Source organism: Amblyomma mixtum, chromosome 5, assembly GCF_055824585.1.
Source record: "Amblyomma mixtum isolate Tamu chromosome 5, ASM5582458v1, whole genome shotgun sequence".
Lineage (NCBI taxonomy): Eukaryota > Metazoa > Arthropoda > Arachnida > Ixodida > Ixodidae > Amblyomma > Amblyomma mixtum.
The window spans coordinates 198,294,895-198,318,370 of record NC_143016.1 but is presented as its reverse complement, the minus strand read 5'-3'; the positions used below and the strand labels follow the sequence as shown (position 1 = coordinate 198,318,370).

Genomic DNA, 23,476 nt, shown 5'->3' with positions numbered 1-23,476 from the left:
CGTGACATCGTCAACATCGCTTCATCCTCTACTTTTCAAGAACACGTAACCGACCACCTTCAGTGCTAATTAATGCTTGCTGTTTTCTCTGCTCATGTCATCAAAATCCCACCCCTTATGTAATACCCCTCGATACAAGGGGGCCTTTAAGGAAAATAGACTGAACTGAACTCAACTGAACCTTCTGCACCATCGACGTGACGATGAAGCATCGCTTTGCCAGCTGGACATCCACATGGTTGTTGTAACCTTGGAAACAACACTGCCAGCCTTGGCAAGAATGAGTTTCAGCAAACAGGCAACCATGAGGTGCAAACTTCCGCAACGTGCTCAGATATGCTGTTTTGATTACTCCCCTCTCAAAGTCTCATATGGAGAGCGGAAAAGGAATGGAAAGCCCCCCAAATTCGAGTTGAGAGCAGCAATTTGTTTGCTTTTATTTTGAAATTTCTTCACTGCACAACTCCCGTTCCTATGCATCGATTCGTGTAATTCTTTTTGAGTCAGCATCTGTGTGACACAAAGATTCTACCTGAAGTATGGCTGGCATCCTCTCAGGCAGTGCTCCGCAGTCCCTTTAATAGCGGCATGGCTGGGAGTTTGCTCTCGCACACAGCAAGCATGCAGCGAGCAGGAAATTTGACGTGGCCGAGAAGTACGTCAGACGATGGTTCAGTTTAGTTTATGGGGGTTTAACGTCCCAAAGCGACTAAGGCTATGAGAGACGCCGTAGTGGAGGGCTCTGGGAACTTCGACCATCTGGGGTTCTTTAACGTGCACTGACATTGCACAGTACATAGGCCTCTGGAATTTCGCCTCTATCGAAATTCGACCACTGCGGCCGGGATTGAACATGGCATGTGTGACACACGCGAACATCGTCATGCTCCAAATCTAATCATTCTGATAGGAATTCTAATTCTCTCTTGAGAAGCGTCAGAATGACTAGATTTGGGGCATGACGATGTTCGCTTGTGTCACGCGTGCCATGGGTGCTAATCATTTTGTGCCTAATGCTCTCTTCACTGCATGTTATCTTTTTTTTCTTTTTTGTCGTTGATGAGTGCAAAGCATATATTCGTTGACGCGGGTTTCAATAAAATCAGTTGTTAGTTGACGCTTTGTGGTGTTTTTTCTACGTTTTGTCCTTTTCTGCCGCGCCGTGCATTTCTTGAAACACTAGAAATCTATTGCTTTTGTTGCTGTTGTCACATTTATGGTGCTTTTGCACTTTGTATATCTTTCCACATTCCTGACATCTATGTATTGTATGATCTGTAATAAACCCTCAGTTGTTAGTCAGCGCTGTGTCGTCCGTTTCCTTGTTTCCTGTGCTTGTCGTCGCTTGCGCTGTTTATTCTCTTTGCTCAACAAGCTACTGGGCGAGCAAATCGTGCGCAATACCCATCGCGCCAATGAATTGTCGCATGAAAACAAAAAGTCAAGCGTTATCCAGGCCCCTGCACTCACCACAACGTAAACACCGCTCATTGGAGGGCACTGCCATTCTTTCCCGCGCATCATGGCCGTGGCTTTCCCCACGCTGCCTCTCAAGGCGTGCTCTGTCGACAGCAGCACTTGGAGAAATTGCTCCGACAGTGCCGCTTCTATTTTTGCTGCCTCTTTGGGTCCCCACACACTTTTGGGAGGAGGGCGTTACTCAGAGATGCTCCTCCATCTGTGCGCTTGCCGGAAGACTGTGGGGCCTCGCTTAAGGGGGGACAAGGTTCTTGAAACTGACCTTTTTATTTGTGGATAGAATCTCATGAGGTATTGCACACAGGTGCATTGCTCTCTTCTGATTCCAAATACATAACCACAATTGAGCTACTGGTCTTAGATCAAAAGTTATCTTGAGTTCTAGAGTGTAATTTGGTAATTTGTTACGCAGCTTTAATGAACTTTCTCACTGCATTTTGTTGCTTTTATTTACATGAATTACCAGAGAATTCCCATACCCGATGACATTCCTACTTTTTTGTTTAGGCCACATATAAATGGCAATTTACAATTAGCTTAACGAGTTGCAGTGTAAAATACTGCGACCTCTTACTCTTGACGTACTCTTACTCTTACCCTCGACGATGACATGCCTTTAGAGAAAAACAAAGAATGTCACCGGGTATGGGAACTTTCTGGCTATCAATTCATGTAAGTAAAAGCAACAAAATGCAATGAGAAAGTTCATTAAACCTGTGTAAGAAATTACGTAATTACATTCTAGACTTTGTACAATCTGAGGCCACCAGCTCAATTACGATCACATATATGGAATCGGAAGAGAAAAACGCACCTGTGTGCAAAATTTCATGAGGTTCTAGCCATAAATAAAAAAGTTAGTTTTAAGACCCTCGTCCTCCCTTAAGGCATTCTAACTGCATTACACCACCACAGTACTAATACACATTTTGACGGACCCTTGTTTGTAAGCGAGCATTCATTATAACTGTGGCCGTTACAAGTCGGCTAGACTGTATATGCAGGTTTTCGTTACATACAGCTTTCGTGTATGTAAGCCTCACGAGGCCAATGCTAAATGGAAACGAAAATGCAACACAAACATGGACGAAATCGCCAAGCAAACATTTTGCGATGTCTGTGAGGGCCACCACTGCTGCTTGCACGATGCGCTCGAGTCTGTGCTGCCCCTGGTGTCCCAGGAAAAGGCCCTCTCCAACGTCCCCACTCCGTTTCACACATAGCAGGCAAAGCTGCCACAGCTAGCGCGCCTGTTCGCGCAGGCTGAGTCCGCACGCAAAAAGTAGTTCGCCATACAACCAAAGCGAACACAAGCATACTTCGTAGCGACAAATCCTAAGCGCCGTGACTGGCACCTCCTGGACTTCGTTTTACCTCTTGCCACATTTTCGTCCTGCAACTCGTCAAAATTTCAAGAAGCAAAAAGTACACGTGGCGGTATGATATACAGTTGGTGGAGCGAATCGCTTCTACTAAATCCGCGCCCAAAAAGTAGTTCACACTCCGTGAAAATTATGACAAGAGACCCCAAACACTGAGCACCTCACAGCTTCAACAGTGATTTTCAGTGCTACCACATCTTTTTATCACGCTCTTTATTTTTGTCCAAACACTGACCGGAGTTTCGAGAAGAACAAATGATGCGTGGCGGAGTAATATGGTTTCCCGGACGCACTACTTCAGCAACCCCCGCACCGTTGCCTGCTGTGTGTGAAACGGAGCACAGCTGTGCGTCGTCGCTGGAGAGGAGTGACGATGCTCATGCATTCCTCGCCCCGTGCACTTCTGGGCTGCTCTTCAACGCCAGCTACTGCAGTGTTGACACTACAAAAGCGAACACTGCAGAGACTGCTGCCAGCACTGATCACGCTGTGTCAACTGTGTTCGCTATTGCGATCATGGACAGCAGCTCGTGTTTTACTGGCATGAGACCTTCATGTGGTCTCAAGTAATGCAGCGCTCGCCAACAGGCTTAGTGGATTCATTATACTATCCTGGTCTTCCGCTGCAACACCTGCTTTACACTGAGTTTAGAAAACGCAAACAGTTCAGCAGGAACAGCACTGGAGAATTAAGAAACTTGGTAATGTTGAGGAATTTGCTACATGGAGGCTTGTTACACACTAAGTGTGTTGCACGTGAGAAAAATTTCAGAAGCCATGTTGAGCTGCTATAGAAAAGCCTGTTTGATTCCAAGAAGTTGACAAGATGGAAGAAAATGATGTGTACCGATGTCGCGAAAGTAGGTCTCTAGTTGCATGGGTTATGCATGTCTCCAGATTTATGAAGTGGAACCATCCTAGGGTAAAGAGCAATTGTGCAGTGATTTTATGAAAATGTGCAAGAAGATGGACCCGCACGAAGAGCGTTTTTGTTGACCATGGTGTGGATCAAGAGTGAAATTGGTTGCACCGTGCAGTCAGTGGTGGAATGCTGCCAGATGGAAGTGCACTGACTGCTTGGCACTGCACTGGCTACCTAATCAAAAGCGCTGCACTCCTCCACTTAAGAGAGTGAATTTGATTACAGAACAAAAGAAAAAGAAAAGAAACCAGGACACCATTTGAGGTTCAGTTACTTCTAAAGGCAAGGCACACAACAGGTGAAGAAAAAACTTGGGGGCCTCTAAAGAAGAAAAGGTACTAGCATTTAGGCTGCCATTAGATACAACAGGTGTCTAAACAAACATGTGTCAAGGAAAAGGGAAATGATGGATGTAACGTTAAGAGATCGGAAGAGAGCGGAGTGGATGAGAGAACAAACGTGGGTTAATGACATCCTAGATGAAATCAAGAGGAAGAAATGGGCTTGGGCAGGGCATGCAATGCGAAGGCAAGACAACCGGTGGTCCTTATTAAGGGTAACGGAGTGGATTCCAAGAGAAGGCAAGCATAGCAGGGGGTGGTTGAAAGTTAGTTAGGTGGGTGGATGAGATTAAGAAGTTTGCGGGAATACAGCGGCCACAACTGGGGAAGGACCGGGTCAATTGGAGAGACATGGGAGAGTCCTTTGCCCTGCAGTGGGCGTAGTCAGGCTGATGATGATGATGTGTCTAATGTTCCTCTCGCAATCCTGCTGCCAAAACCAGTTCCGCTGCCCTGACATGGTATGCATGAGTCATCACCTTCTTCGGCATCCTATGATTGGTCCTCCGCTGTTGATGACCCTCTGAATCACCGCAGTTTCCAGCACAGCCACTGGTAAGGCTTGTGAGCTGCTCTTCTTCCCGAGCACATGCAGAGCCGCCAACCCAGTGCCCAGCATATGCAGTGCCCAGTGGGCACAAGGTCACATGACCTCCTCTGATGAATCAGGGGAGTTTCATGCGGAATTTCAAATTTTGCAGTGCTCTGGTCCTCAACACTGGCGGTCATGACCAATCATTATGGCAAAGAGGGCTGCAACGCACCCGCACTGAGGTACATGGCGAGGAACTGCTCCTGGCCCAGCATGGCGACGGCCGTGGGGGCAAAGCTGTTGAGCACCACCATGTTGGCCGCCAGGTGGAGGAACGAGTGGTGGCTGAAGGTGGACAGGAACATGGGCAGGCACACCGACTCTGCACAGGAAGAACAAGCACCACCCAGTGGGGACCAAAGCTGCTGTCAGCACCACTCAGGTTCATGCTTTGCAAAATCAGCAATGCTACTAGATGTACTGCAGTGGCCAAAAGATGTCTCTGCCCAGAACAAGAACCCTCTCACACAAATGCTGAAGCCAGTGTGTTCTTGTACAAGGCACCAAATCTAGGAATTAAGCAGACAACTTGGTGCTTAGATGCAACACACTCGTTCCTCCCAGTGGCCACTTCATTGAAGACTGGAGAAACTGATCTTCCACAAGGAAGACGAAGAGACGTGGCTCACACTGCTGCTGCACGGCCCGGAGACCTTCCATCAGCGGAGCAGGAACTCAGAGAAATTGTGGAGCGCCGCGACCAGCACTGTACCCCAACATGAGCCAAGCAGCAGGCCACATTTCCAATGCATTTGTGCAGGCAGTTGCAAGCAAGCAGATTAGTGTGCATTTGATCCATGGAATAACACTCACAGAAAGACATGAAAAAAAAAAAAACCCTTATGCTGGACCAGCGCATGGCGGCTCAACTGCCCAAGAAATGCAACCACCAAAAAGTGAGCACTGGCGCAACCAACCAGGCTCACAACCCTTGGGAGCAATCATGCTTCCACAGCACCAGCCATGGCAGTGCCTCTGTCCAACAATGCCACAACTACGCAGCCACCATGCTAATGGCACCAGTTACGAGCTCCCTCGTTAGATGCGGTGACTGTTCGTGCGGTCCACCATTGGTCATTGTGGCTCCAAACAAATCAAGTGAGTGGAGATGACGTCCCGTTCAAACTGGACACTGGTTCAGATGTGAAGCTGCACAAATGGCTCGATCCCCTCAGTGAGCCGAGTGAACCAGTGCGGGGAGTGCTCTCTCCAGTGCAGCTCCTGGCCAACCTGAGGTTCAACAGAGACAAGTTGGCCAAGTACCTTGCTCTCTGCAAATGGCCTCAGAGCAGATGCAGTCAAGCTGGAGGCCATCTCAGCCAGCCAACAGACTCGAGTTTCAGCACTTTCCTGGTGTGGCTAACTTTCTGACAAAGTTCCCTCCACGACTGGCTCGGCGAACTCATCAACTCAGGCAGCTGCTACAGAAAAGCACACCTTGGGTGCCAACAGTCAGCACTGCTTGGAGGAGGTGAAGAGCTTGCGTTTTTTGATACAGCTCAGCAGGTTATCCAGAGTGTTGAATGCCAGTTCATATGGCTAAGGAGCAGCACCGCTGCAGCAAGTGTTGCTGTTGCATCAGCAACACTCGAGCAAGTGCTCAACAAATGTATGCACAGATTGAAGAAGAACTTTTGGCCATTGTATGAGCTTGTGCAGAAGCCCCTTGATTCTGCCTCTCCTCAGCTCCAAAGTCATTTGCTACGCCTACAGCCGTACGATGCACCTGGCAAACAACTCAGATGCCCTTCCTAGAGCCCCTCCGTAGACAAATGGGGACCAGTTTGCTTGCACCCTGTGAAACACTCACCCCTGCACCAAACAGCTCCCTTGTTATGGTCCAAGAGCAGAAAGGTGAGCATGGAGAGAGGCTGCCTTCCAGCAACTGCTGCACTCTCGCCTCTGTGGCACGCAAGAAAACATGGCTGCGTCCCATGCCATCCCCCCCCCCCTGCCATGGCAGAAACTACCAAGATCGGTCACCACAGCTACTCGTAGTCGCACTGCTGTCTGCAGCAGATGTACGCCCATTTTGGTATTCCTCAGGAAACAGACAAAGAGTTTGCAGACCTCAATACTGCCTCTGCACCACACACCAGCACTGAATGGACAAGCGCAGAGGGCAATAAGAGCACACTCTGCAAGGCACGGGAGAGGACCTGGACCACCGAGCAACAGCGACATCTCCAGCAAAAATGTTGATTGCTCTCAGTGCATCCAACCTTCCTATACTCCGTTTCATACATCCAGTGCAACACTGTGAAAGCGCTGCCTCTATCCTAAAATACTGCGTTCCTTGTGGTGAGCAAAAAATAATAAATGACACTCGTCACGAGCTTGAGTAAATGCGCTTTCAATTGCTGCTGACAAGCTGTCCCCTTTTCGTGCCGTACATCACTTGGCCACATCCTTGTGTTTTTCACACGTACCACTTGCGGCACACCTTTCACACCTGGTGTATGTTCTCCGGAGAATAACAATCAGTCGGACAGCACAGGGGCCACCACACCCAACAACGCTCAGACTGAACAATGAGTAGTAATAGTAATGGTCTATTTTGTTCCACTGCTCACAAAGCATACATTCCCGCACCACTTCAGCACTGTTGCGGTGCCAGCAGCCTGCGAAATACACCTTTTTATGGTAACTTTCGGGGAACTAAATCACTGGCCTGACATTATTCTTATTGAAGCACAACGTAAAAACAGGCACAACCCATTACCGTTGTCACTATACAGACAGATGGAATTTTGTGAGTAACTCAACAACAGGGCAAACATACACAGATACATTGTGTACGTGTATCTCCACAGACACGGGGAAAGTCCATAAAGAAACAAAAGTAAAAAGGCCAATATATTTTGCTACACCCCTAGAGACCTGAATAAACAAAATGAAATGGTAAATGTGCAAATATTCAACGTAACACATGCACAGCATTTAATGATAAGGTGCAAACCTTTTTACAGATTTTTAAGGAAAACATCCTTTAGCACTCGTTTCACCTTTTTTATCAATGTACAGTTGATATCAACATCGGACAGCTTGTTGAATAATGCAGGCACATAGTAAGCTCTGCCGTTTGCCATACTTCATACAGATTCTGGGGGTGCTGAATCGTTCTATGTTTCTTAAAGTGAACTTGCTTTGAGGCTTCTCTGACTTAAACATATCGTCATAATAGAACCTTGTATAGATGCTGTAGTTCTGGAATTCTTCAAATAGTAGTAGGTCTCCTGCCCTATACAGGTCTTTTTTCTCTTTACCCTCTAATAGCAAAAGACATTTTGAACACATTTATAAATTATGCTGGTAACTTTCTTTTTTAGTGTTTCTGAGCAAAGTCCGTACAGTGTAATACCCTACCGTAACTGTGATTCCCCTAACGACTGGTATGCCATTCTTCTTAGGTTGACAGTTGTGCAGCTTTTTATGTGATAAACTGCGCTGCAACAGTTCGTAGCTTTTTACAAACAGCATTCACATGGTTACTCCACGACAACGTAGGGTCAAATTCAATGCCTCAGTGCTGGACATTATTGCTATACTCAGGTGGGACACATAGACAGTTGTGCCATTTTTCAGCATGTAGAAATATTGGCTGTAGCACATTCAACTTTTTGTGGGGATTATTTTTGAGCTATTTGGAAAAATCTAATTATTCTTGTACCAGTTCATAAATTTATGAACATTCGATTGAAGAGCGAATGAAGCTTCTTTCAAACTGGAATGTGTGGTGTTGTCAGCATATTGGTACAGCTTGGAGTTTAAATTTACGAATCCGAGGTCGTTCATGTATAAGTTGAATAACAACGGTCCTAGAGAAGTACCTTGAGGTACACCAAATTAAGTGACTATTAATTCACTATATTCATTATCAGTTTTCGCAATCTGTTTACGGTTCATGAAGTAGTTTTGAAATTTCAGACATGGCAGTTGCGCGAAACACACACACACACGACAGGTTACGGGACGAGCGCAAACTTACAACTGATTTTATTCAAAAAGCAAAGCACATATTTAAAGGAAGAAAATAGAATGCACTTTGAGCATGCGCATCGAAATTATACAACATGTGGCAATCAGTAGCATACCAAGGTCTGAACTTACATCATCTTATCGAGAAAGGCTACCTCACTATTGTACAGTGCAATTGAAGAATCACTGATACATGCTTGTCCTCTTTTCTTTATGAAATACGCTTCCATCACTTCACGTGCAATTGAATCTCGACTTTTGCCCAGAGCTCTAATCTCATTAAGCCGTGGCCGACAGTGACTGCACGACAGGCAATGCTTTGCCAAATTTGATCCCTCCCCCGTTGTTAGCGATAACCCATGTTCCCGTGCACGATCGTTCAAGAAGCGTCCAGTCTGGCCTACGTACGTTTTTCCACAAGTCAGTGGTATTTCGTAGACAACCCCGACGGCGCATTCTGCAAAGGGCCTAGCGTGCTTCTTGTCACAACCACTTTTCTTTGTTCCTTGATTGGTGATGCGGGGGCATAGCTTTGCCAGTTTGGATGGTGCTGTAAACACCATTGTCACATTGTACTTTCCCGCCACCTTCTTCAGGTTGTGTGACACCTTGTGCACGTACGGCATGACTACTGGTCTTGCTTTGCTTTCAGCCCTTTGCCGCGCTTTCCCTTTCATCTTTTGCAGTAGCGTCTCAGCCAAAGCCGCCACGATCGCACGGGGGAACCCGGCAGATAAAAGCCTGCCGACCTGATCATTAAAACTTTCCTGCATTCTGTGAGGACAGGATTTCATGAGGGCAGACTCTAGACACAGAGCAGCAATCCCTCTCTTCATAGTTTTTGAGTGCTCCGAACTATAGGGCAACAGACCTTTTTGGGCTCTGGGACGGTACAACCAGCACACACCATTGTTCGAAAAGATCATGTGGATATCCAAAAACTGCAGGCAGTCCCCCGAAGGTATTTCATGAGTAAAAGTTAGACCTTTACCATGTTGCCTGAACTGAAATAAAACCTCATTCACCATATCGTGGGTCGTCATAGCGTGGTGGTTGATCAAAAGAACTAAAAAAATGATCCACCTACCTAAAAACTTTTAAAACCTTACTGCCATCTAGGGCAGTTGTCAGTGACTGGTCAATACGTGATAAAAATATGTTGGCTAGTACAGGTGCTACACATGAACCAATGCATATGCCACGGCGTTGCAGATAATGATCTTTGTCAAATGAAATAAAAGTGGTACTAAGGTCCAGAAGTGTCATAAAATCATCTAGGGACATGCCTGCAGAATTCTGGAACGACACTTCTCCGTGTTCTTCCACACATTCCCTTACTGAAGCGAACAATTCCGCGTGTGGTACTGAGTAGAAAAGGTCTTCTACATCCACAGAAATCTCCTAACAGCATAATCGTACTTCAACCTGTTCAAAAACCGTACTGACTTGTTGTAAACAGTGAGTTCTTCTCACAAAACACAGTCATTATCTTCGCTATATATTCTTCATTACATATGCAAGGACAGGTAATATCGATATGGGTCTATAATCCCTACAATCATTTTTTTTTTACCCTTCTTGAATAAAGGTCTGACTACTGAAATTTTAAGTTTTCCAGGAATTACTCCTGAGCTTATGGCTCCACTTATGATTGCTAGAATAACGTTCTTTAGTTTAAAATTCCTCCGAATGTCCCTTGGCCTAAGGCCATCTATTCCTGCTGGCTTAATAACTGGTAATGAATTTATTATGTTCCATAAATCATTTTCTGTCAATGGGGGTAAGTAGGCCGATTTCTGGACAAAGACTGTCTCCTTTGTTTTTGGCCGTGCCTCCCGCACAGTATCTCGAGAATGTTTTCAATTGATTTTACAAATTGGTCCTTAAATCTGTCGGCAACTTTCTTAACATCTAATTCTTCCCTAAACTTTGTTTTAATGGTCTCATCGATACCTTGCTTTGGTTTTTTACACAAAAGCTGATTCACTAAATTCCATGTGCCTTTTGTATTTCCTTTGCTGCCTGCAAATTTGTTTAGAAAGTATCGCTTTTTAGCCAACCTTAGCTTTGCTGTTACTTTATTTCGCATCATTATATATTCTTCTTTCAGCACCGTTCCCATGTGTGCTCTTTCTCCTTGCAGAGTTCTAACCTTTCACGGTCAACCCATTTGCTCTTTGGATTTCTTTGCTCTGAAACCTTTTGTTTAGTTGCTTTCAAATAGATAACTGACATCTCTTTAACGAACTTCCCATACATTTCCTCGTGAGTGCCGCCGCGGTGGCTCAGTGGTTATGGTGCTCGGCTGCTGACCCAAAAGATGCGGGTTCGATCCCGGCCGCGGGGGCTAGAATTTCTTTGGAGGAGAAATTCTAGAGGCCCGTGTACTGTGCGATGTCAGTGCACGTTAAAGAACCCCAGGTGGTCGAAATTCCCGGAGCCCTCCACTACGGCGTCTCTCATAGCCTTAGTCGCTTTGGGACGTTAAACCCCGTAAACCAAACCATTTCCTCGTGAGTATAGCACATCAGTGCACTGCAGTCATATTCTTTAATTAATTTGTCCACAGTAACAGCATTTATGTGCTTTAAAAGCTGCATGTCTATTTCGTTGCTTTAGCCCTTCTCTTTCGCATAGGCTAGAGCTACAAAACAGTGGTCAGATACCTTTTGTCGAATCACCGCAGCAACTGATCGTCTCCTCGTTGATGCGACAATGTGGTCTGTGCTTGTCGGTGTGAAACTGGTCCCCTTCCATTCCTCTCTAGTGAAGTCCTCATTAAGGCGAAAGCCTTTAATGCCTCGTACTGTCGTGACCAAGACTTGTTAGCAAATGTGTCCGCGTTTCGGATGCATGCCTTATATGGGCTTATGCCAATCAATAGCCAATCGATACTTTACCGGGTGCAATCGAAAGACATTGGAACATGATATAGAGATTCCATGATTATATCATTGTACTTAATGGCTAAATGACTCATTGGTACTTAGCAGTAGTTAAGAAGTGGCGTGTGGGACTGTGCCTGTACCTTAACTAACACTAATAAATCAGTATACTAGTTAAGGTCACCTTAACTATCGCTAAACATAGATTAACTAGTACACGAAATGTGCAAGTCATGCGTAACTATCATTAAACATCGTTAAGACGTTTCTAGACGTTTCATAGACATTGTGTCGAACATTCTAGAGTTCCATCACTTGACAGGCGAGTGACAGGACATTATGGATGGCATTAGTAAAGATCAATCAGCCTAATTAACTTTTCTAGTGAGACCACATAAATAAATAAAACCGAGTAGGAAATTGGTCGAGCTCGGGAATCGAACCCCGGTCTTCGGCGTGCGAGACGAGCATGCTATCCACTCCGCCATGCCAGCTCGATGGTTTGGAATGAACAAAGGCGCGTGGAGTGAATACAGTGTCTTCGCTCACTCTCATCCTCCTCCCTTCCCTTTTGGCGAGGTTCAGGTGTCCACCGGGATATGCAAGACAGATTCATTTCCTTTCCTCAGAAACCAATTTACCATCGAGCAAGGTGTAGAGCCGAATGGGCGATGGCGTTCTGTGGACTCCCTGGCAGTGTTGCAGGACGCTGTCGCATTCCACTCTTAGATGCGAAGCTTAACGTCTTAACCACACATCAGTGACACAAGCAGCAACACTGTGCCTAAGGCTTTCGCCTCACCACACTTTAGGTCAACAAAGTGCCCCCCTCAATTTTTTTTAATCCATATCCTGCAAGTAAATCTAGGTAGTCCATAACGTTCTTGTTACCTTGCTTTGCATCATCAATATTGATGTTGCCAATTAATAACGGATTATCACTGTGGACTTTCTTCAGCCAAACATGCAATTCTTTCAAAAAGTCATCTTTATTGTTTCCAGGAGGCCTGTAAGTAGCACTTATGACGTAGTTCTCTGTCTTAGTATTGACCAATACCATGACAGCCTTGGCAGAACCTAAGCTGTACTCAGCAATTTCCGACCTGTGTTCAGATTTGACTAACACCATTATGCCAGCCCCTTTGTGTTCCTTAATACAATAATTGTACTGGTTGTAGCCGTTCAAGTTGTACAGGGAGCTTTCAGCATATTGTAAGCTGTTTTCACATATCACAATAACATCAGGGGACTCAGATGCCTGCGATAAATATGAGCAGAGTAGGTTCCAGTGTTTCTTTACGCTTCTCACATTGGTCTGAAGAACAGTATTGTCAACCTCATGTTTAGGGTTGCCTTCTATTGTTTCTTGGACATATGCCTGCCATTCCGGAAAAGACAAAAAAGTCTGAGACATCTTAATGAATCTCACAGAGGTCACTCTTGTGCTCCACTTGAATCACTATAGCGCCAGGTGCTTTCCTGAGCAAAATTTTGCCATTTCTGGTCCACACGAACTGAAAGCTGTTCGCTTTTCCAGCTGATTCAGTTTTTCAAGGGTTTTTGATTCTTTGTGTCAGATTCTCAATGACAAAAATATTATCCAATCTCAGTGCCATCCTTTTCTCAATCCCTTGACTTCGGGGTCAAGCCGGTCAACGCTGAGGGTCACCATGGGAGGTCAACACCACAGGAGCCATTGTGTCAAGCACAAAGTTGGATGAGACTTCTCTGCCAGCGCATGTGCCCTGGCCCACACCCGATCTGGAAGACCAGTTCATCCTCCAAACAGAATGGGCTTGTAAAAAAGAAAGCAAAAAGGGGGACAGTTAAAGGATAGACGGATGGATAGATAGAAGCGCCCCCCTTTGAAACGGGGTGGTGGCAATTGCCACCATGCTCAGCTTTCTTTCATTATTGTTGTTCAACTATGTTGTCAAATCTCATTAAAATTCACCATCTTCCTTACCTACGGTTTCTTACACTTCTAACCTTATGTCCCCTGTCTGCGTTTCAGCCACCAATCCTCCAATCACTTTTTCAACCGCAGATTTATTTACATGACCATTGTTATCTTTAAACCCTAGGGCCTCCGAAAGAGTGACTGTGCCTGCATCGACATCCGGATGGATACCGTCACATTTGAGTATGAGGTGCTCAACTGTTTCCACAGATCTACCACACACAGCACATGTGTCATCTTCTTCGTTAAATTTCTTTTTGTAGCTGCGTGTTCTAAAACACCCTGAGCGGGCATCAAAGAGTAGGGCACTGCCTGAATGCATGCAGCGCTGCCTGCAGAGTGGAATCCCACTCCTGTTTCTCCGCGTGCCCACACTGTCAGTGCTTCCCGTGTCTGTAGTTATGTTCTGTTCAGCTCTGCAGTGTGCAGTGCCTGTCTCAGCAACATGGCTGATGGCACAAAAAGTACGATCTGGAAACCTTGCAAAGATAATTCACAGGAAGTGACATGCAAGAGGTGCAATGCTAAACTTTGGATGCTGTCAAGCACGACAAAGCTGCTGGCGAACCACCTAAGGAACAAACATTATGCTTTGCACAACGCATTTTTGGTGGAAAGCGAACAAGTTTGGGCAGTGCATCACAGCCTTAGGCCAAGCAGCTGTGGCACTTGACCTGCGCACCATTCGACTTGTTGAGGGTTCAACGCAGGACGTGGGGCCACTGCACAAGATCCTCTCTCAGACAACTTTTTCAACAAGGATCATCCCCAACCTGTGAATTCATGCCGACCTGCAGGAAGGCGTACAGTGGTTCGCCAGTGACACGTGGACGTTGAGGTCAGACCAGAGCTCTCCATCACTTTACCTCACACTTGGAAATCCACATTGGTAAACCAGCATGCCGTGATTGACAGTCACACTGCATGAAACACCTGGAAGCAATGGCAAGCGACTGCAAGGGGTACCTGTTTTTGATGTGATAGACACTGCTCGAAATTTCCAAGCAGCTCTTTGGTACCCCCATACACTGCAATTGGCCATCAAGGATGACAAGGAAGAAACTGCAGGGGCCGTATTACGGAACAATCAGATCGCAAACTTGTCAAAAATGGATCAATCAGCCCCACTCCTATTGATAGGCCACAACCACCAGGCATATTGCTTTTCTGCATGACGGGCAGCAGCAGATTACATCACGGATATGGCAGAAGTGATGACGGTGTACACCTACATATGCAGATGCAAACTGACTCTTTTTTTTTTGTAATTGCCTCGACCCTGTCAATTTGACCATTGCATTTGCGAAGAAAATCGCGGCGAATAACACAGACTTCCACAAGTTGTCTTTGTCAATTTCGTAGCAAGCACTCCTTGCAAGTTTGCTTGGCAGCCTTCACTGCCTTCGTTCATATTTTTTTGTGCACATAGGTGAACCACACAGTAGAACGACTTTAGACGCTGCGCATGGAATCGGCTGTTTTCTTGCAAAGTGGCTTGTTAGCATTTTACCGTCGTCAGCGCACCCGCGGCAGAAAAAGTTATCCGCCAGGAAATTTAATAGCACAACTGCATACGCTCCTAGTTTTGCTGGCAAAATAAAATATGCCATTTTGATTGCTGCCTATTTGATGAAATTTGGCCGACTGGCTTGAAACAGCAGCAAACAATCAGATATAAAGTTTCACAATGACACCTCCAGTAGGTCCCCTTTTATCGCCGTTTATATGTTGTCCCCGTGTTGCTTGCTTGTGGAAAGCCCAGCATGGCACAGAAACAGGCTACAGGTCTGTAAAGGCTTTTAATATCTACTAAGAAGTGTGGTGTAAATAATTTTTTTTTAATTTCTCTGCTCTTTTTTTTAAAGGACACCTTCTTTTATGTTTAGAATGTATCATGCTCCATTTACCATGTAATAAAAACATGTATGGTAAATCTGTGACTATCTTGACGCAGACCACACTTCAGTGATCACAAAACAAACGGAGTAAAAATCCATGCACCCACTACTGTGCTACGCTTTCCACGAGCAAGGTATTAAGCTCAAAACAAACTTTTGAGAAAACACGCCTGAAAGTTCTAGGCTACCACACACTTTGTCTATGTGTAGATGCCGACAAATATATTTATTTGGAGCGCTTAAAGTTTGTTCTTGGGTGAAATATTTAGTACAACATAAAAACAGCGTTGGAGGTCCCAAAAAGTGTACTTTTCAAAAATCGACTTTTTTTCGCAATCTTTGCGATCTGATCCCCACATTTCCCCTTAAAGAGGCAGTTTGCATGGAACAGTGGTATCCGACCTGACACCACAGGAGTGGAGAACGTCAAGGCCAACACGTGGAATTCCGGCCAATTTTGCAATTCACGTTTAAAATCCTTGGACCCAGATCTGGAGTTCCGGCTTCCAAAAGGCCTACCACAATGTGAAGAAGCCTTGCTCCGTTGCCTCTGGCTTGGTGTAGCTTTCACCAACCATTACTCTTTCTTAAAGGGACACTGAGGAGAAATTGAAGTTGGCTTGTATCGACAGAATACCAGCTCCTGATTACAAAAACGCCGCTTATACTGACAACAAAGCTCTCATAACGTAGAAAAGAGCAAGAACCAAAATACAGGTATCGCCATCACAGGCCAGACTCGCAAGTACAAGCGTGATGACGTCATAAGACAAAACAGTGTTGCTAGAACGAATGGTTCTAGACACACTAGGACACGAGAAGCGACGAATCACTGAGGCGCAGCCAATGCTTCCGCAAATCTCCTTGACGTCGCCAGATGGCGCCATGTGCCCGGCAGCTACGCGCGAGCCTGAAGCATTGGGACCAATCAGCGCCTGTTTTCCTGCGGTAGGCGGGCTCCCGGTATTCCGCTAGCGGTAACAAGGTACACGGTATGCTAAAGGTGTCTATTTGCGAGAACTTCGTTGACGACTTCGAGAACGAGACCCATTGTAACGCTGGCAAAACGCCGGTGCAAACGTAAACGAAGCGATGGCCGCAATAGCCGATAGATGCCTTCAACATGCGGCCGGCGGTAGCTTTATTTTCGGCTGCTGCTGGGCCGCACTGCTGGCCGCCAGAAATCACGGAGTCTGCGGTACGTCATGTGCACGTCATGTATCACGTCACTTAGTCCTGTGTCGTCATAGGAGAATCCCAAGTTTGAATCAGAGCGGCGGGAAAACCTTTTTCAACTTCGAATCCAAATTTCTTAGAAATAAATGCATCTTTCGCTGCCGGCCAAGTGGCAACAAAGCCATGACATGCCGAACTATCGGATTTTACTATAAAAAAAATATTAATAGTGCTCTCCTCAGTGTCCCTTTAATGGCAGCACCGACGGCACCTGAAGGCACCACTTTGACAGTTGCCTTGTCGACTATGCGGGTTCTTGGCGCAGCACTTCCGTATTTCCACGTCCCTCCACGTGTGGCACACATCTGGACCAACGGGCCAACGCTGCACGGTCATCATTGATAACCCTGATATCTACCTCGTCTGCTGGGTACCACGAGGGACTGTGACATCACCGCTCGCCTATAAAAACACTGTGCTATCCCTGGATGCACCATTTGGCAGCACCGACGGCGCCTGAAGGCACCACTTTGACAGTTGCCTTGTCGACTACGCAGGTTCTTGGCACAGCACTTCCGTATTTCCACGTCCCTCCACGTGTGGCACACATCTGGACCAATGGGCCAACGCTGCACGGTCATCATTGATAACCCTGATATCTACCTCGTCTGCTGGGTACCACGAGGGACTGTGACATCACCGCTCGCCTATAAAAACACTGTGCTATCCCTGGATGCACCATTTGGCAGCACCGACGGCGCCTGAAGGCACCACTTTGACAGTTGCCTTGTCGACTACGCAGGTTCTTGGCACAGCACTTCCGTATTTCCACGTCCCTCCACGTGTGGCACACATCTGGACCAACGGGCCAACGCTGCACGGTCATCATTGATAACCCTGATATCTACCTCGTCTGCTGGGTACCACGAGGGACTGTGACATCACCGCTCGCCTATAAAAACACTGTGCTATCCCTGGATGCACCATTTGGCAGCACCGACGGCGCCTGAAGGCACCACTTTGACAGTTGCCTTGTCGACTATGCGGGTTCTTGGCGCAGCACTTCCGTATTTCCACGTCTCTCCACGTGTGGCACACATCTGGACCAACGGGCCAACGCTGCACGGTCATCATTGATAACCCTGATATCTACCTCGTCTGCTGGGTACCACGAGGGACTGTGACATCACCGCTCGCCTATAAAAACACTGTGCTATCCCTGGATGCACCATTTGGCAGCACCGACGGCGCCTGAAGGCACCACTTTGACAGTTGCCTTGTCGACTACGCAGGTTCTTGGCACAGCACTTCCGTATTTCCACGTCCCTCCACGTGTGGCACACATCTGGACCAACGGGCCAACGCTGCACGGTCATCATTGATAACCCTGATATCTACCTCGTCTGCTGGGTACCACGAGGGACTGTGACATCACCGCTCGCCTATAAAAACACTGTGCTATCCCTGGATGCACCATTTGGCAGCACCGACGGCGCCTGAAGGCACCACTTTGACAGTTGCCTTGTCGACTACGCAGGTTCTTGGCACAGCACTTCCGTATTTCCACGTCCCTCCACGTGTGGCACACATCTGGACCAACGGGCCAACGCTGCACGGTCATCATTGATAACCCTGATATCTACCTCATCTGCTGGGTACCACGAGGGACTGTGACATCACCGCTCGCCTATAAAAACACTGTGCTATCCCTGGATGCACCATTTGGCAGCACCGACGGCGCCTGAAGGCACCACTTTGACAGTTGCCTTGTCGACTACGCAGGTTCTTGGCACAGCACTTCCGTATTTCCACGTCCCTCCACGTGTGGCACACATCTGGACCAACGGGCCAACGCTGCACAGTCATCATTGATAACCCTGATATCTACCTCGTCTGCTGGGTACCACGAGGGACTGTGACATCACCGCTCGCCTATAAAAACACTGTGCTATCCCTGGATGCACCATTTGGCAGCACCGACGGCGCCTGAGGGCACCACTTTGACAGTTGCCTTGTCGACTGCGCAGGTTAGTTGCAGTCTGTCTGTTGTTTGTTTTTTTTTAGTAAGGGCGTCGTTGCTGCTGCTGAAGTGTTGTTGCATTGCCGTTACATTGACTTCTTTGAAACTGTTTGTAGATTCGTGGTAGCTCTTCTATCAGGAGGACCTGTCTAGAATGGGAGAGGGCCCTAATTCATCTAAGAAGGGCGCCCGGAGCGACAGTCGGCAGGAGAGGGCTGAGATGAGAGAAATGGTCAAAAGTATGGAGTATATTAATAAGGATCTTGAGCAATTCAGAAAAGACTTGGGGGAGGTCCTTGCCTAAAATAAACAGCTTAAGAAGGAAAATGAGTGCCTTTGGAAGAAGTGTGAGGAAAATGAGAAACGCATAAAAGATCTTGAAAAAATGTTTGTTCACAACGACCAGTACTCTCGGAAATGCAATCTTGAGATCAAAGGTGTAATTCAAACAGAGACGGAGGATGTTGTCGAGCTTGTTGGTAAAATTGGCACTGCTGTCAGCGAACCTGTCTCGCCTTCAGATATTGAGGCCTGCCATCGTGTGTCAGCGCGGAATGCTCGACAGAGCGACATTGTTGAGCTGAACAAAAATCAAGAAACAAAAAAGTTCGCTGCGAGCAATATTGTTGTGCAGTTCAGAACTCGCCAGAAACGTGACCAAGCTCTAGAAAAATCAAGGAAGAAGCGCATCACTACAGAAAGTCTAGGATTGTTTGACAGCAGTGCTGACGGTAGAGACAGCTCTGCAAGCAGCCCTCCAGTGTTCGTCAACGAACACTTGTGTCCAAGCCTAGAAAAGCGGCTGTCATCGGCCATTGCACGTAAGAAAGCATGTGAATGGCGGTTCGTGTGGACACGCAATGGCAAAATATTGGCACGGAAATCTGAGGGTAGCGATGTTGTTCACATTGAGTCTGTGGACGACCTTACTAAGATCTCCTGAATGATTTTGTTAATGAAGCGGTGCGAATTGCAGCTACCATAAAATGTTCAGTCTTTCTGATGTCTTATATCAGCACTTTGTTGAACCTAGAACAGCTAAACTGTGCTCATCTGCAAAAAGCACACTATCCTTTATTGACCTTAACATCCGTTCTCTGGCAAAAAAACACGATGAATTTGCTCTTTTCATTGATCAGTTTTCTTTCCGATTTAATGTTATCATGCTAAATGAAACTTGGTGCACAACGAGCAGCTGTGCGCCTTTGTTACCTGGTTATAATAATTTTTTTATCAATCGAACCGACATGCGTGGTGGCGGCGTTGGCATGTACATTTCTGACAGCTTATCAAGTGAGAAGGTGTCCCAGTTTGCCGATATCACCAAACATTATGAAGCACTTTGTTTGCAACAAGAGAGCACTCTTTTCGCTGTCGTATATCGACGTCCTTCAGGCTATGTTAGAAGATTCATGGACTTTGTGGATAACCTACACGAATATGCATCCTTCGAACGATTGCGGCTAGTTCTTGGTGGAGATTTTAATATTACTGTCACTGCAGGTAATACCTCTTCTACTGAACTGAACAACAAACTTGCAGCCTGTGGGTTTCAAAAGGTCATTAAAACACCAACGCGTGTCACATCAACAACTTCATCGGTTTTGGACCTATTGATTACGAACAGCAACACACCAGTAACCGCAGCTGGAACCGTCAATTGCAGCCTCAGTGATCACTGTCCTGTTTTTATGGCTTATTCAGACGTCACTGTGCGTCGCAAACCTTCTCATTCAAAGTTCAATCTATAAATGACACCAGTCTCGATGATTTTAGGAATAAAATTATTAGCACTGACTGGTCTGAGGTTTTTGCAGAAAGTACTGCAGATAAAGCATACGATACTTTTATGACTATTTTTTCTGCCCATTACAAGGCATGCTTCAAATTGAAATCTGTGAGGCAGCGTCGATCGATAAGAAAACCTTGGATCGGCATCGAGCAGGTAAAAATGATTGAAGATAAAAATAAGCTTTTCGCTCTGTTCTTAAAAACGCGTAAGCCTTCCATATTTGTAGAGTTGAAGAAACTACGCAATCGAATCACATCAGAACTAAGGAGAGCCAAAGTGCAGTACTTTTAGCAGCTGATTCAGGATGCCTCGACATCTCGTCCTGCGTACATCTGTGCCTAATCAGTTTCAGATGACTGTCCAAGGTGAACTGTTTACTCTAGCAGAGTATTTCAACACCCACTACACAACTGCCATGAGTAACAGTGCTGCTCCTTCTGTAACGTCACGCGTCCTTGAACACTGTTTTTATGGTGCCAACGAATACCGCCGAGGTTTACAACATATTTACGTCACTAAAGAACAGTAAAAGCCCTGACATAGATAACATCCAGGTCCGACCCGTCAAATACGTCATCTGTCCAGCCCTCGTACACATTTATAACCTTGCTTTATAGACGGGTTTTTTTCCACTCAACATGAAAAGTTTCAGTTATACACAAAGGCGGCAACAAAAATGATGCTGCCAACTACCGACCAGTGTCAGTTCTCCCAGTGTTTTCAAAGGGTCTTGAAAAAGTGATTCTGTCTCGTCTCGACCCCTTTTTTACCAAGCATAAACTTCTTTCTGAATGTCAGCATGGGTTCAGAAAAGGATGCTCTACCGAGTCTGCCCTTTTGATTCAAGAGGAATTGATACTCAAAAGCATGGATGCGAATAAACTGACGCTTGGGGTGTTTGTAGATTATAGCAAAGCTTTCGACTGCCTCAACCACACTGTTCTCCTTAATAAACTGTATCACTAGGGCATTCGGGGCGTACCCCACTCACCCTTAGAGTCATACCTTGCAACACGCATGCAGTCTGTAGTTACCGATGGCAGTCTGTCGTCCTTTAAAGAAATACCATGCGGCGTCCCTCAAGGCAGCGTTTTGGGACCGTTTTTGTTTAACATCTATGTGAACGATGTGGTTCGTATTGATAAGCATGTCAAGTTCGTTTTGTACGCTGATGATACCAGCTTGTTTTTCACATCAGATAATAGTTGACACCTACTGCATACCGCCAATGAAACTCTGCAAATTGCTTGATTGGTCGAGCAAAAACTGTTTAAGAATAAATCCTAAAAAATCAAAAGCCATTCCGTTTGCTTCAAAAAACAAACCAGTAAGTTTGATTGCCGGGCTCCGCTTGGGCAGCTCTACAATCGATATAGTAAAAGAGCACAAGGTTTTAGGAGTGGTACTATCACACCATATGACTTGGGATGCGCATATACAGCAACTGGTGAAAAAACTCTCTTCCGCTGTTGGCTTAATACGTCGATCTCGAGATATTTTTCCAACTAACATTAAACTTCAATTTTTTACTCCGTCTTTCGGTCCTACATTAACTACTGCACGTTAATTTGGGCCACGACTACTAAAAAAAACATAACTATACTACATAGGCTCGAAAAGAAAGCTGTTCGTTGCACTGCTAATGTTTTATACTTTCACCACACTCATGACCTCTCTACTCAGTTCAAGTTGGTCAGTATACAACAGATTTACGATTACCGTCTACTATACCTGCTGTACTTCTCAAGTGTATCTTACCAGCAGTTCCTGAAGGAGCTGTGTACTCTTACTTTGCAAACTCGCACATATCGAACCAGGTGTCGTCTGAGGAATGGTTTGTACCGCGGCCACGCACTAAATATCTTCGGCAAACATTAACGTACAACACACCATTTCTATTAAACAAGATTAAAACACAATTTTCTGATTCCATTGCCCTAACGCGCACCGCATTGCGCAGCATGTTTGTTTCTGGGCAATTTTCTAAGACTGCGTTATGATTTTGAGTGGTAATTGTGGAATTGGGCATACAGAGTGAGTGTGTGTGTTTGCCTTCTCATCGGGATCTCATGTGTAAAACGCTTTATGGTACTAATTTTATTCGTTTGTTGCGTAGTTTTATCGTAGTGCACATTGTTCTTTTGTGGCGTAGTTAAGTTGATGAATGAAGTCCGTGTATTCCATTACAATATTCACTTGCATTTTAACTATTGTACTCAGTAAGTAGGACAATGTATGTATTCTGTTGCACATTTCATTTGTATTTGAATTATTGTAGTGTATATGAAGTCACTGCTGCCAAAATGGTTCCCTGACCTAGTCAAGCTGTCCTCACAGCTTTTTGTCGCGGAAGCCATCCACATTGTATCAATGTTGAAAATAAATTTGATTTGATTTGATAGCCCTGCATGTGCCATCTGCGGGCATGATGAGACTATAACCCACACTCTATGTGACTGCCTGGCCCACAGCGCCGAAAGCGGCAATCGCCGGCGGAGGAGGCCTGCAAGGCACTGCTCCGCTTCTTGCGAACGTCTGCCCTGCATGATAGGCTGTGACGTAACGAACGCTGACTTTTCATAGTGACTTCAATTTCCTGCTACTCTCTTTTCTCTTTCATTTTTTTATCCCCTCACCCCCTTCCCCCCGTGTAGGGTAGCAGACCGATTACTCTTCCGGTTAACCTCCCTGCCTTTCCTCTTCTACCGCCTCCTCCTTCTCATGGGACTGTGTTGCAGCAGATAACGACACGTCACTGCTCGCAAAACACTTACAAAAAAATATGAAGGCAAGATTTCTTGGCCACAATCAGCAAAAAAGTACACCATGGCAACAGCCTGTGACCCCAGACTGAGAAACATCTTCTGTACTGAAGCCTGACGAGAAACAAGGCTTATAGAAGTTGCACGAAAGTTGCACCAGTATATGGGAGAATACCAACAAACTTGCAACATCATCTGAGAAAAGACAAAACCGTGGACCATGTAACACTGATGAAGTTCAGCGGCACCTCAAGAGTCAGTCTGCAACAGGGATGAAAACCCTTTTGCG

The 23,476-nt window shown here is 45.9% G+C and overlaps 1 protein-coding gene across 2 annotated transcripts in view; it reads right to left on the bottom strand.

Moving 5' to 3' along the window:
• Nucleotides 1-23,476, bottom strand: part of rho-7 (rhomboid family intramembrane serine protease rho-7) — a 47,952-nt gene that overhangs the window by 18,286 nt on the left and 6,190 nt on the right. The window contains exon 5 of one of the 2 annotated variants that reach the window (XM_089546614.1): nucleotides 4,889-5,038. The exons of the other annotated variant lie outside the window; for it this stretch is intronic. Coding sequence (XP_089402740.1) covers nucleotides 4,889-5,038 — 150 coding nt within the window. The remainder of the gene's footprint in view (nucleotides 1-4,888; nucleotides 5,039-23,476) is intronic. 2 annotated transcript variants of the gene reach the window in all.